The sequence below is a fragment of the Salmo salar genome, chromosome 09 (genome assembly GCF_965601325.2).
Source record: "Salmo salar chromosome 09, fSalSal1, whole genome shotgun sequence".
Lineage (NCBI taxonomy): Eukaryota > Metazoa > Chordata > Actinopteri > Salmoniformes > Salmonidae > Salmo > Salmo salar.
In genome coordinates, this window is record NC_138299.1 from 158815223 (window position 1) to 158830126 (window position 14904).

Consider the following 14904-nt stretch of genomic DNA (forward strand, 5'->3'; position numbering starts at 1 on the left):
ACGACAGTATGCTCTCGACGGTGCTCCTGTAGAACACTGAGGAGCCCCTCTGGGACAGGCCGAATTTCTTCAGCATCCTGAGGTTGAAGAGTCGCTGTGGTGCCTTCTTTACCTCGGTGTCCGTGTGGTTAGACCATTTCTGCTTCTCGGAGATGTGTACGCCGAGGAAATTGAAGTTATTGACAATCTCCACGGCGACCTCGTTGATGTGGATGGGGGCGTGTCCAGCCTGGTTCCTCCTGAAGTCCACAATGAGCTCCTTTGTTTTGGTAACATTGAGGGAGAGGTTTACCTGGCACCATGCAGTCAGAGTGCCTACCTCCTCCCAGTAGGCTGTCTCGTCATTGTTGGTGATCAGTCCTACTAATGTCGCGTCGTCAGCGAACTTGATGATGGAGTTGAAACTGTGAGAGGACACGTAGTCGTGCCTGAGTGAGGAAGCAACGAGAGCGAGGAAGCAATTCTGCTAAGCAGCACAGTGAAGCCTGTCGTTAGATTCTGGGTTAAACTTGGAACACTGCTATACTAGAGACAGGATACATCAGGAGTAATACTATAGTATCTGAGGAATGATAGAGACTGGTTTTTAAATCACAAGTTAATGGTTATCTATAGGGGACAGATGGCTTTGGAATGTGCTGGGTAGACGGGAGGAAGTTACAGGATCGCTATAGGTGATACGGGTGGAGATCTTTGGATTAGGCATCAAGGGGGTTGAGGTCAGGTCACCTTAAGGGAGAAATAACAGTTATTAACCCCATCACTTCCTCTTCCTGTCGAACCATAAAATATGTAAGGGTTGGAGAGGAGGAGTGCATCTAAATTGGAGTAAAAAATAAATCCCCCCCCCCCACACACACACACACACACACACACACACACTTGTATTGTTGGAAACATGTTTTGTCTAACGCAGCTGTATTGATCCTCTAGGAAGAATAAACTTGGTTAAGCTTTCATAGCGTCCGTAGAGTTTATTACTCTGAGAATTAGAACCTAACACTGTTACACAAAGACTGGGATATTTGTTGTATTATTATTATTATTATTATTATTTGAAACGTTTTTTTTATTATGGAAAACCAAGTGAAAAATAAAAGGAATAAAGATTGAACTGCATTAAAAATACAAGAGGCTCTTAAGTTTTAAGAGGAAATGTCTTCGAGTGAATACTTGATTAAAATTGTTAATAAGCACGATCTGCCATTCATTAACCTCGTCCCCAGGGGCTACAGCACAAAGCATTGGGCCGGCAGTATCTGGTGACGAGATGAACGATTCATAGACTGTCACTGAATGTCTCCCCTCATGTTCATTTCATCGAAAGTCTTTGGCATGATTATATGTCAAAATGTGATATGAGAAACTCTCAAAACTATAAATATACACTCTAAAAAAAAAAAGAAAAACCCATTCACTGTCTTCCCTGTCTAGTCATAGAAGGCAATAGGGCTATGATAGCTGATTTTGAATCTATAACTTGTCACACAATGCCAAAAAAACAAAAAAAAGTCTATAGCTGTATAATAAATGAACCTGTGTCTAACAGTCTGGTGGATTCCTATTCGTGGTCTTGGAGACCTATCTGATATGTGATTGGCTGCTGAAGTGATGACAGTATAGGACTGTCTCAAATGGCACCCTATTCCCTATATAGATCCCCACAATACCCATAAAACCTAGCGGTCAAAACAGGGAAATGGTTCCAATCGTATTTCCACCATTTATTTTAACCCCTCATAGGAGATTTTAGAAACACTTAAAATAAGGGCTGCGTTTCATGTATACTTACCCTGGCGTGACGTTTTGATGATTTAACTCTCTCTCGGACAAGGTGACTTATCAATATAGTCGCCTGTATTTACCCATACTTCGACACTCTGTAGTGCACTACATTTGGACCCTGGTCAAAAGTAGTGCACAATACAGGAAATAGAATGCAGTCTATATTATCTGAATAAAAACTCATGTGAGAAAATATATATTTTCGGTTCCCTTCTAGACCGACTTATAAGATGAAGGTCGTCATTTCGATTGATTGAACACAGATTTGATTGTGTTGAAGAAGAAGAGAGTTCTATATAAATTAAAAAAAGGAGAAATAGCGTAAGCATCTCAACGTTTTAAAAATCATGAGTTGTCCATCGACAAAAAGTCTGTCAGGCACCAGGGTGATGCAGCATGGCAGCCATTTTGTGCCCAAGGCCATATTCGTGGCCAACAACAACAGTGCCTCAGCGGTGGGTGTAGTGAATGAGTGAAGAGACAGCGGGGAGCCAGTTTCCTCTCTCTTGCACCCTTTTCCCTACATAAAAAGGCACTACTTTTGACCAGTGCCATATGGGCATAGGATGGGGAATAAGGCACCATTTGCGAGCCATCACTCACTCTCACCAAGGACTGCAGAAGAAGCAATTGGTGCTGATAAGTTTGATGAATCCTCGGACCAATTTTTTTTTTGGAGGCTCTCTTTGAGATGTGACTGACCAGGAGACGGGAAGTTGAGGATTCGAATTGTAGTGCGCTTCATAGTGCGCCATTTGAGACGCATCCTTAGTGTCCCAGCGGCCGGTCCTCGTAGGTGCTGTACCTCTTGACGTGGATGCGGCGCACGCGCTCCCTAAGGTCCGCCCCCGAGTGGGTGGGACCTTCTTCCTCCTCGCTGTGAGAACCACAGTGAGCGTGGCTATGGGCGTGGCGACGGCGTGTAGCCTCCAATAAGGTGTCGTCAGGGACAGGAAGTGTCTCGTAGAGCAGAGCGTTCAGGGTCTCTTCGTAGATCCTGGCCTCCGGGAACTCCACCTGGGATAGAGAGATGGACGGACAGGGCCAACATTAAGATTAGCTGCAGGGCAAAAGTAGCGGGGGTGTGTGTGTGTGTGTGTGTGTGTGTGTAACTCTGAACCAACCTTGGTCTGTTTTTTCTCTGTGGCGTAAACTATGGATGTGCAGCAGACCTCTGCCAGTTTGCGTCCCTGTCCGTAGAACGACCAGCAGCAGATCTCGTCACCGATCACGTCCTTGATGAAGAGAACACGGCCGTTGTAGCTCAGAGACAGCTTGTCAAACATCTCAATGTTCTTCAACAGGTTGTCGTCTGAGTTACTGTGGAGGAATTACAAACCCACGGGTCAACAGGTTGTCGTCTGTCTTACTGTGGAGGAATTACAAACCCACGGGTCAACAGGTTGTCGTCTGAGTTACTGTGGAGGAATTACAAACCCACGGGTCAACAGGTTGTCGTCTGTGTTACTGTGGAGGAATTACAAACCCACGGGTCAACAGGTTGTCGTCTGTCTTACTGTGGAGGAATTACAAACCCACGGGTCAACAGGTTGTCGTCTGTCTTACTGTGGAGGAATTACAAACCCACGGGTCAACAGGTTGTCGTCTGCTACTGTGGAGGAATTACAAACCCACGGGTCAACAGGTTGTCGTCTGAGTTACTGTGGAGGAATTACAAACCCACGGGTCAACAGGTTGTCGTCTGAGTTACTGTGGAGGAATTACAAACCCACGGGTCAACAGGTTGTCGTCTGTGTTACTGTGGAGGAATTACAAACCCACGGGTCAACAGGTTGTCGTCTGTCTTACTGTGGAGGAATTACAAACCCACGGGTCAACAGGTTGTCGTCTGTCTTACTGTGGAGGAATTACAAACCCACGGGTCAACAGGTTGTCGTCTGTGTTACTGTGGAGGAATTACAAACCCACGGGTCAACAGGTTGTCGTCTGTCTTACTGTGGAGGAATTACAAACCCACGGGTCAACAGGTTGTCGTCTGTCTTACTGTGGAGGAATTACAAACCCACGGGTCAACAGGTTGTCGTCTGTCTTACTGTGGAGGAATTACAAACCCACGGGTCAACAGGTTGTCGTCTGTCTTACTGTGGAGGAATTACAAACCCACGGGTCAACAGGTTGTCGTCTGAGTTACTGTGGAGGAATTACAAACCCACGGGTCAACAGGTTGTCGTCTGAGTTACTGTGGAGGAATTACAAACCCACGGGTCAACAGGTTGTCGTCTGTCTTACTGTGGAGGAATTACAAACCCACGGGTCAACAGGTTGTCGTCTGAGTTACTGTGGAGGAATTACAAACCCACGGGTCAACAGGTTGTCGTCTGAGTTACTGTGGAGGAATTACAAACCCACGGGTCAACAGGTTGTCGTCTGTGTTACTGTGGAGGAATTACAAACCCACGGGTCAACAGGTTGTCGTCTGTGTTACTGTGGAGGAATTACAAACCCACGGGTCAACAGGTTGTCGTCTGTGTTACTGTGGAGGAATTACAAACCCACGGGTCAACAGGTTGTCGTCTGTCTTACTGTGGAGGAATTACAAACCCACGGGTCAACAGGTTGTCGTCTGTCTTACTGTGGAGGAATTACAAACCCACGGGTCAACAGGTTGTCGTCTGTCTTACTGTGGAGGAATTACAAACCCACGGGTCAACAGGTTGTCGTCTGTCTTACTGTGGAGGAATTACAAACCCACGGGTCAACAGGTTGTCGTCTGAGTTACTGTGGAGGAATTACAAACCCACGGGTCAACAGGTTGTCGTCTGTGTTACTGTGGAGGAATTACAAACCCACGGGTCAACAGGTTGTCGTCTGTGTTACTGTGGAGGAATTACAAACCCACGGGTCAACAGGTTGTCGTCTGTCTTACTGTGGAGGAATTACAAACCCACGGGTCAACAGGTTGTCGTCTGTCTTACTGTGGAGGAATTACAAACCCACGGGTCAACAGGTTGTCGTCTGAGTTACTGTGGAGGAATTACAAACCCACGGGTCAACAGGTTGTCGTCTGTGTTACTGTGGAGGAATTACAAACCCACGGGTCAACAGGTTGTCGTCTGTGTTACTGTGGAGGAATTACAAACCCACGGGTCAACAGGTTGTCGTCTGAGTTACTGTGGAGGAATTACAATCCATGGGTCAAGAGGTACAGTAAGTATTTCATTGTCAACACAGTACATGATGAGTATTTTAGAGGCCCTCACTAAGCACTTTCCAACAGTCATTAACTAGTATTGACTCTCCAAACAATAGAACCAGCATAGTGCTGCCATTTTGTAAGGCACTTGACTGTGTAGTAGTAGTAGTAGTAGTAGTAGTAGTAGTACCTTGTATAGGAGTACTTGTTGTTGCTTCGGTTGTACAGCAGCTTCACTACAGGCTTGGTGCAGGCCTGGATCAGTCTCATCTCCTCCTTGGCAGAGGTGACCACAGGGATTACACACAGAGACAGCTCCTTCTGCTCCTGTTACAGTACACGGCAGACACCACAGGCAGCCCGTTACAGTACACAGCAGACACCACAGGCAGCCCGTTACAGTACACAGCAGACACCACAGGCAGCCCGTTACAGTACACAGCAGACACCACAGGCAGGCCGTTACAGTACACAGCAGACACCACAGGCAGGCCGTTACAGTACACAGCAGACACCACAGGCAGCCCGTTACAGTACATAGAGAGATAAAAGGGCCAGAAGCAGTCTAAACAATGCCTAGTTCCACTCTCACTGGCTCTGTGCTGCTGAACAATACAAAGGGCTTTGTGTCAGGACATATACTAGGTCTCGGGTCAATGCCATTTCAACAACTCAGTGAGGTCAGAAGGCCAGGTTAAGTCAAAGTTCCTTTATTGATTGAAGCATGTTCACAGAATTGGAATGGACCAGAACTTAACCCTCAACCCCTAAATATAAGAGGTTAAACATTGTTGTAACTAGGATTGGGCTGTATCCAGACTTCCATACCATGCCATCCCGGGATATATGACATTACTGGTAGTGCACACAAGGGGGCGCAATGTTTTGGGTTTTTTCAAACCATTTTTTTTGGGGGGGCCTGGTAACATAAATTTAAAAAATGTACCCAAATGCTAACAAGTACTAAGGCATTCTCATAGCGGATGCTAATGAGCAAATGCAAACATTTACTTCTAGGATAGACAACCCAGCTCATAAAGTTTTAAAAAACACAGTTTGCAGCACCCAACAAAACAAATATTAGGTAGCAGGGATCTTAATCCAGGAGGAGATTGTGTGCTGCAAGCTAACGTTAGCCAATTAGCTAACATTAGCAAAATCCAGCTGGAGAAAATTTTGCACATCTTAGATAGTTAACTTAATAATAGTTCTAAGATATATTGCTGGCAAACAGTAGAAGAGTAACTTTATCACCTCACAAAGCTCCCAAAGATTATTATAACTAAGATAAACCACAGCCTGTCGTTTCCAATGGGAACAAATGAGTCATAGTGGGCAGAGCCAAGCAAGGAAGTGGGCAGAGCCAAGCATGAGCTAGCAAGATCTTATTTAGTGCATTCTAGCATACATTTGAATATTTAGCATTAGGGAAACGCCTACTCTGTGAAGTGCGCGTGTGCATTAACTCAAATCACCTTTGCACTTCTAAACAATGACATTTAAAAAAAAAACGTTTGCAAAGACTAAAGTCTATAACAACAACAAAAAACTTTGTCCACTGTGTTCGTAACAGATGAGTTTATTGGAACAGAAAATTGCATTGAGATTAAATGTTTCATTGATGAGAAAATGTGCAGAATGTTGGCCAAAATTCATCCACGCTAACTAAATGCTAACAAGCGCATTGAACATTTTTTACGATTTCTGACCTGAACTAATACCAGTATACCAGAGGAGGCTGCTGAGGGGAGGACTATACATAATAATAATGGCTGGAACGGAGCGAACGGAACAAATACCAATCCACTGATTCCAATCCAGCCATTACCACAAGCCCGTCCTCCACAATTAAAAGGTGCCACCAACCTCCTGTCAAGTATAGAACTACCTCAAAAATGCTACTCACAGTTTGCTGCACCCCCCAAAAACAAACATTAGCCAGCAAGGCTCTTGGTCCAGGAAGGGATTCTCTACTGTTACCAAGCGAATGGTTGATTTTTGAAGATGCTAACCCCCTTAAAAAGGTAACTAGATACTTAATTAACAAACCAAATGCACAACTGCAGAGCATTTAGCACATTTTAGACAGTTAACTTAGTTACAGTGAGGGGAAAAAAGTATTTGATCCCCAGCTGATTTTGTACGTTTGCCCACTGACAAAGAAATGATCAGTCTATCATTTTAATGGTAGGTTTATTTGAACAGTGAAAAGACAGAATAACAACAAAAATATCCAGAAAAACGCATGTCAAAAATGTTATAAATTGATTTGCATTTTAATGAGGGAAATAAGTATTTGACCCCCTCTCAATCAGAAAGATTTCTGGCTCCCAGGTGTCTTTTATACAGGTAACGAGCTGAGATTAGGATCACACTCTTAAAGGGAGTGCTCCTAACCGCAGCTTGTTACCTGTAAAAAAGACACCTGTCCACAGAAGAAATCAATCAATCAGATTCCAAACTCTCCACCATGGCCAAGACCAAAGAGCTCTCCAAGGATGTCAGGGACAAGATTGTAGACCTACACAAGGCTGGAATGGGCTACAAGACCATCGCCAAGCAGCTTGGTGAGAAGGTGACAACAGTTGGTGCGATTATTCGCAAATGGAAGAAACGCAAAAGAACTGTCAATATCCCTCGGCCTGGGGCTCCATGAAAGATCTCACCTCGTGGAGTTGCAATGATCATGAGAACAGTGAGGAATCAGCCCAGAACTACACGGGAGGATCTTGTCAATGATCAAGGCAGCTGGGACCATAGTCACCAAGAAAACGATTGGTAACACACTACGCCGCGAAGGACTGAAATCCTGCAGCGCCCGCAAGGTCCCCCTGCTCAAGAAAGCACATATACATGCCCGTCTGAAGTTTGCAAATGAACATCAATGATTCAGAGGACAACTGGGTGAAAGTGTTGTGGTCAGATGAGAGCAAAATGGAGCTCTTTGGCATCAACTCCGCCGTGTTTGGAGGAGGAGGAATGCTGCCTATGACCCCAGGAACACCATCCCCACCGTCAAACATGGAGGTGGAAACATTATGCTTTGGGGGTGTTTTTCTGCTAAGGGGACAGAACAACTTCACCGCATCAAAGGGATGATGGACGGGGCCATGTACCGTCAAATCTTGGGTGAGAACCTCCTTCCCTCAGCCAGGGCATTGAAAATGGGTCGTGGATGGGTATTCCAGCATGACAATGACCCAAAACACACGGCCAAGGCAACAAAGGAGTGGCTCAAGAAGAAGCACATTAAGGTCCTGGAGTGGCCTAGCCAGTCTCCAGACCTTAATCCCATAGAAAATCTGTGGAGGGAGCTGAAGGTTCGAGTTGCCAAACGTCAGCCTCGAAACCTTAATGACTTGGAGAAGATCTGCAAAGAGGACTGGGACAAAATCCCTCCTGAGATGTGTGCAAACCTGGTGGCCAACTACAAGAAACATCTGACCTCTGTGATTGCCAACAAGGGTTTTGCCACCAAGTACTAAGTCATGTTTTGCAGAGAGGTCAAATACTTACTTCCCTCGTTAAAATGCAAATCATTTTATAACATTTCTGACATGCGTTTTTCTGGATATTTTTGTTGTTATTCTGTCTCTCACTGTTCAAATAAACCTACCATTAAAATTATAGACTGATCATTTCTTTGTCAGTGGGCAAATGTACAAAATCAGCAGGGGATCAAATACTTTTTTCCCTCACTGTATAAGATATCTAGCTGGTAAACATTTAGTTGTGAATTCCATAGTGTTCATTTCATCACCCGGAGCATGCTGCATGACAGAGAGTGACTCACAAGGCTCCGGCTTCTCATCATTGTGTGTCACTACCGTAAGCTTCATAAATGTGACGCAATGTTCTTTATCGTCTAACGTTTTGAACAAGTTGACTGCAGGTATTAACTTAAGTAGTTTTAAAAAGATTCAAATATATATAAAAAAAGAATTAAGAAAATCGTTTAAAATGGTATTGAAAAACCATCCTGTGGACTTTTCCAAATACAAATAATTTAAAATAGTTTAAACTTGTATTTACTAAACTACCACAAGTGTAGAGCATATTACATCAAACGTTGTAAAAAATGTAAAGCATCTCTGAGGTTGAGCAAATCTCTATTATAAAGCTCTATCATTTCAGTCTTAAAATTGCTCAAAGATTAATTCATATAAATCTCTGAGCAGTAAATTCCAATCTGAAAATAGACTACACTTCATTCATAAACTGTTGAGTAACATCCCCTATCCGTCACAACAACAAAAAAAGGGGACATGACATAAATGAAAGCCAGAGGGGTTTTTAAATTCAACATGACATTGATTCAAGACTCCTCAGCATAGATGAGGTAAAGAGGTCAACGGAACGCAGACCGTGGGGGATAGAGGAAAGATGCCGGATTGGTGGATATTTGTCAAAACCGTCACGATTTATGTATTGTAACAGGCCTACAATGTGTTAACTGAAGTCCGATTTGAATATATTTGGCTGTTTTCACTGCACAACATTTAGAAGTTGTCCCTTTTCCAGGTTTAAAAAGAAGCGACAGCTAAATGCTAACTCCTGTTGGTACAAGCTGGTAGCATAGCTAGCATACAGAAATCGGTGGTGGTAGTCAGTCATTTTTAACTGTAATGCCATTGGTTGGTGACGATGACAAAACATATTGTTGGGGTTGACATCCATACAAACATTATACTCCGATTTTTTCCCCCCCTCAACAGCGTGAAAAACACAGAAACATTAGCTTAAATGAAGGCTAATTTAGGCTGGGAGGGGGAAAGGAAGAGATTCGGGATCTTTCCCCCCCCCCCATGTGTTTCCATGGCATTTCCATTGTTTTGGTCGGGTTCGATTGATCTCATTACCGCATGTGTGGCTGTCACCGGTCACCATGGAGACAGCAGAATCTCCCCAGTAGAACCTTGGCTAGTCCAAATACTGAATGCCAGGCATTCCAATGACATCACACTGACACAGCCTGCATCCTAAATGGAACCCTATTGCCAATATAGTGCACTAGCGTCCCTGGTCAAACGTAATGCACTTCATAGGAAATAGGGTGCCATTTGAGACGCAAACACATTATACCCACTGCCACTAGGGTTGTGACAGTCATGGAATTTTGGAGGATTGATTGTCCAGCCAAATGACAGTGGGTCCCTGTTCGAACAGCAAAAAATAATCAAAATAAATAAAAAATAATTTACTTTTTTTATTTTTAGATGCCCATTGTCTCCTTTGCTCCCAACTATGTATGCTGCCATATAAATAGAATGAATAGAACAGGCATCCCCATTCAAGTCAATGGTGGCCTTCATTGTAAATAAGAATTTGTTCTTAACTGACTTGCCTAGTTGAATAAAAAGGTTAATATGGAGTTGGCTGCTACAACAGCCTCCACTCTTCTGGGAAGGCTTTCCACTAGATGTTGGAACATTGCTGCTATAACAGCCTCCACTCTTCTGGGAAGGCTTTCCACTAGATGTTGGAACATTGCTGCTATAACAGCCTCCACTCTTCTGGGAAGGCTTTCCACTAGATGTTGGAACATTGCTGCTATAACAGCCTCCACTCTCCTGGGAAGGCTTTCCACTAGATGTTGGAACATTGCTGCTATAACAGCCTCCACTCTCCTGGGAAGGCTTTCCACTAGATGTTGGAACATTGCTGCTATAACAGCCTCCACTCTCCTGGGAAGGCTTTCCACTAGATGTTGGAACATTGCTGCTATAACAGCCTCCACTCTTCTGGGAAGGCTTTCCACTAGATGTTGGAACATTGCTGAGGTGACTTGTTTCCATTCAGCCACAAGAGCATTAGTGAGCTCGGGTACTGATGTTGGGCGATTAGGCCTGGCTCGCGGTCAGCATTCCAATTCATCCCAAAGCTGTTTGATGGGGTTGAGGTCAGAGCTCTGTGCAGGCCATTCAAGTTCTTCCACACCGATCTCGAACAATCCATTTCTGTAAGGACCTCGCTTTGTACACGGGGGCATTGTCATGCTGAAACAGGAAAGGTCCTTCCCCAAACTGTTGATACAAAGTTGGAAGCACAGAATCATCTAGAATATCATTGTATGCTGTAGCGTTAAGATTTCCCTTCACTGGAACTAAGGGGCCTGAACCATGAAAAACAGCCCCAGACCATTATTCCTCCTCCACCAAACTTTACAGTTGGCACTATGCATTGTGGCAGGTAGCGTTCTCCTGGTATCCACCAAAACCAGATTCATCCGTTGGACTGCCAGATGGTGAACTGTGATTCATCACTCCAGAGAACGGAGTGACCAATGGCGATGAGTTTTACACCACCCCAGTCGACGTTTGGCATTGCGCATGGTGATTTTAGACTTGTGGCGGCTGCTCTGCCATGGAAACCCATTTCAATAAGCTTCCAACGAACAGACTTTGCTACCGGAGGCAGTTTGGAACTCGGTAGTGAGTGTTGCAACCAAGGACAGACGATTGTTACGTGCTTCAGCACTCGACGGTCCCGTTCTGTGAGCTTGTGTGGCCTACCACTTCGTGGCTGAGCCGTTGTTTCTCCTAGACATTTCCACTTCACAATAACAGAACTTACAGTTGACCGGGGGCAGCTCTAGCAGGGCAGAAACGAAACAAACTGACTTGAAATGTTATCCTATGACAGTGCCACGTTGAAAGTCACTGAGCTCTTCAGTAAGACCGTTCTACTGCCAATGTTTGTCTATGGAGATTGCATGGCGGTGTGCTCGATTTAATACACCTGTCCGCAACGGGTGTGGCTGAAATAGCCGAATCCACAAATTTCAAGGGGCGTCCACATACTTTTGTATTTATAGTATATGTGCTATGATTTGTCGATTCAACTCAAATTACATTACTGCTGATGCATTGTGGGGGGGCATTGCCTTGGCAACTAAAGAGCTGTTTACTTGCTTCAGCAAGGAACAAAAAACATTTAATCCCATTGTTAAGAGTCCACCTTAGGGCCGAAACAGACTCAACTAGACTCCCGTCTTCAATCGGCTGTTCATTCCACAAAACTATTTTATTTTCACGACAGTCTTCATCCATAACCATCAGTTAAATGATAATTGTGTTAGCCCTAACTGCCACTTCTAGTAAACAAACAGTACCGTTGTTCTTCAGCCACTAACAGAGTAGACACACTGGCTAAAGCAATTATCACAACACGATGAAGCAACGTGTGGAGCGAATGTCATGTTCAAGTCGGCATGACCCAAACAGCAGCAAATACACATTACATTACAGTAGAGTCTGTTGCCTTCATTCACACATTTAGGATCTAGCAAATCTGCAGGTTGGAACACACAGCCTGCACCCTAAGCACCCTATTCCCTATGTAGTGCCATAATTTGGTCCAGAGTCCTATGGACCATTTGTGGCACACGTCTCTCTCTGTGTCACTGACCTGCAGGCCTCCCTGGCACAGCTCCACCAGACCCTGGATCAGGTAATACTTGGCCTCTGCCAGCAGCTCCAGAACCGCCTGCCTGCCAGGGGGCAAGGTAACCGCTTCCTCCCGCAGGTATGTCAGGATGGAGCCAAAGTGCTTCCCACAACGATCTATCAGGATCCAGCCTGGAAAGGGCCATGCAAGGCAAGTGAAAGGCAACGGTCAGATTTTTCCGGTCAGATTTTTAGATTAGTGTATTTCCGTGTATCTTTTTGATGATGTGCCTGCCATAGGACCTGTACATCTAAATGGTATTTCTAATCATTGCTGATGATTGTTGCTTTAGCCACCTGTTCCATTCTGAAGTCTATATTAGACTAAGTAGAGTTTCCTCTGTGTTTCTGATCCATAAGAGTGACAGGGAACTCAGCTATTTTGTAAATTGTTAATTGACAAGTCTTTCTCACCTTCTCTGTCAATGAAGACCTCCTTCCTGCCACTGAACATGGCCTTCAGCATCGAGTCCTGCCTGGTGAGCACCTGCAGCGTGGTGTAGAACAGGGTCCCCCCTACGTTTAGACGCACATACTTGTTACCCAGGCCCACCGCCGCTCTGTAGCTGCACGTCTTGGACTTGGGACACACCATGTGGGAGGCTGGGGAATGGTCGATAATAGGATGGAAATGTCTCGTTGGCATCACCATACAAGAATGTAAAAGATATCATACACATAACAACAACAAAACTGTCAGCCTAGCACACTGTATAGCCTATATAAAACACAGAGGATATTGGCTAATTCATTCATAACAGACCACTGCTCTTATTGCCCACTGTTCCATGTATACCTTCATAGGGAGGTCTAATGGCCTGGGAGCCAGTGGAGATGGCCTGGGAGCCAGTGGAGATGGCCTGGGAGCCAGTGGAGATGGCCTGGGTCTGGAGGCATAGCCGGTGCAGGGGGAGCTGGCAGCTGTCCCCGGACATGTCCCTCTGAAGGTAGATGACCACCCTGCAGACGGAGGTCTTGATGTCCCCCGCCGTGGTGAGAGCTACTGGGGGGGCCGCCACAGCCTCTCACTGGCCCTGCAGATCATACCTGGTGGAGGGTAGGCAATAGAAAACCACTGCTTTCTTTAGGCCTTGCTCTCAAAGCCCTGGCCTCTGCTGAGATGACAGACTAACAAGGTCACAGTTGGGACAACGTCCTTCTGAAAGGACTGAAATCTGAAACTTTAAAATGTATAGTCGTTGACTGAAATTAGACCAGAGTTGGCCCAACGCGATCATACGTAAACACCAATAGTCGAGAACATTGTGAACACAATGGCTGGAGGAAACCACCCACCCAATCACTATCTTCCTCTCGATTTCCCTTTCCCCTAGCATGGAATGTGGTAGGGCCCACTATGTATTTCCATTACATTTACATTTTAGTCATTTAGCAGACACTCTTATACATTTCATTGCATACATTTTTTTCTCCTCCGTACTGGCCCCCCGTGGGAATCGAACCCACAACCCTGGCGTTGCAAACAACATGCTCTACCAACTGAGCCACAGGGAAGGCCATGTCCATCTTCATACAATAAACAAACTGTCTTATTTGGGAGAATGTCCCCAAAAACGTTGCATACCAGGGGAAGAGAGAGAGTCTCTGGGGAACTTGGGTGCAGCAGTGTAATTCAAACCAGCACGGGAAATTGTGTATTCATATCAATCCATTCTACATATTATGGTTACTACTATAAAAATACAATGTCGTGTATGTTCATAACGGTCATGGCATAAGTCCTAATAAGTAGTCGTATTAGAGATTACTGCAATAAGTATACAACGTATGTACGTATAATTATGAGATTAAGCTAACTAGCAACATGCCATAAAGGTTGAGTCACAAATTGTATTTCAACTTGCTACCTAAAGTTAGCTGTGCTGGCTTGCTTGCTAGCTACTGGCTAACTTACTGTTGTTAGCCATTTATAATCTGTCTAATAAAAACAAATATATATATATATATATATAAATATCTGTCTAAGCACAAGTTCAAGATCATTGAGACGAACATAAAAATGACCTTGTCCTAGTGTTTAATAACTAGCTAACGTTAGCTGGCAAACCTAACTTGATAAGATAAAGTGTGAAATGTGTTTCTTACGGACTTTCTCCTTTGCCACCCCGACAACAGCTAGCTGAAGAAGATAAGCTAAAATGAGCTAGGTAGTATATTATCTAGATACTCACCCACGCCGTCTTTCTCTCGGGGTAATTCTTTTTTTGCTGAACAGTTCAGTACATTATAAGCTATGTAAATGTAGCTATGCCACCTAGAATACGCCGACTACAATTGTAGATATTCACAAGGCAACGACGTTAAATAACTATCGCCAACTATAGAAGAGTTGACTACTACAAATAATTCTTCTTCTTCGATGGTGTTTAACGGCGGATGGCATCTAGTACATGTTGCATTACCGCCACCTACTAGACTGGAGTACAACTCCTTTATAATTAGCTTGAAAAAATAAATAAATACCCTACCATCTAACACTACACTCACAAAAAATAATAA

The 14904-nt window shown here is 44.4% G+C and overlaps 1 protein-coding gene across 3 annotated transcripts; it reads right to left on the minus strand.

The window, feature by feature from the left end:
* Positions 1–948: 948 nt before the first annotated feature.
* Positions 949–14766, minus strand: tnfaip1 (tumor necrosis factor, alpha-induced protein 1 (endothelial)). 3 transcript variants are annotated; one of them, XM_082956498.1, is made up of 8 exons: positions 14577–14766; positions 13245–13431; positions 13181–13202; positions 12799–12987; positions 12347–12516; positions 5130–5266; positions 2910–3105; positions 949–2802 (listed from the first exon to the last, which is right to left on the minus strand). In XM_082956498.1, the coding sequence occupies exons 2-8, from the start codon at positions 13317–13319 to the stop codon at positions 2554–2556; spliced, it is 1038 nt and encodes a 345-aa protein (XP_082812624.1). In that variant the 5' UTR covers positions 13320–13431; positions 14577–14766; the 3' UTR covers positions 949–2553. The 3 variants fall into 3 exon arrangements, with proteins under 3 accessions (XP_082812624.1, XP_014070993.2, XP_045580820.2); XM_014215518.3 differs by having other exon boundaries at positions 13181–13431; XM_045724864.2 differs by having other exon boundaries at positions 13181–13459.
* Between the last annotated feature and the right edge of the window lie 138 nt (positions 14767–14904).

Coding starts and splice junctions, on each gene's coding strand:
- tnfaip1 (XM_014215518.3), bottom strand. CDS start 13,319: ATGTCCGGGGACAGCTGCCAGCTCCCCCTGCACCGGCTATGCCTCCAG. Junction 12,988..13,180: donor CATTAGACCTCCCTATGAAG/GTATACATGGAA, acceptor ACCATTCCCCAG/CCTCCCACATGGTGTGTCCC. Junction 2,803..2,909: donor CAGAGAAAAAACAGACCAAG/GTTGGTTCAGAG, acceptor TCTCTATCCCAG/GTGGAGTTCCCGGAGGCCAG.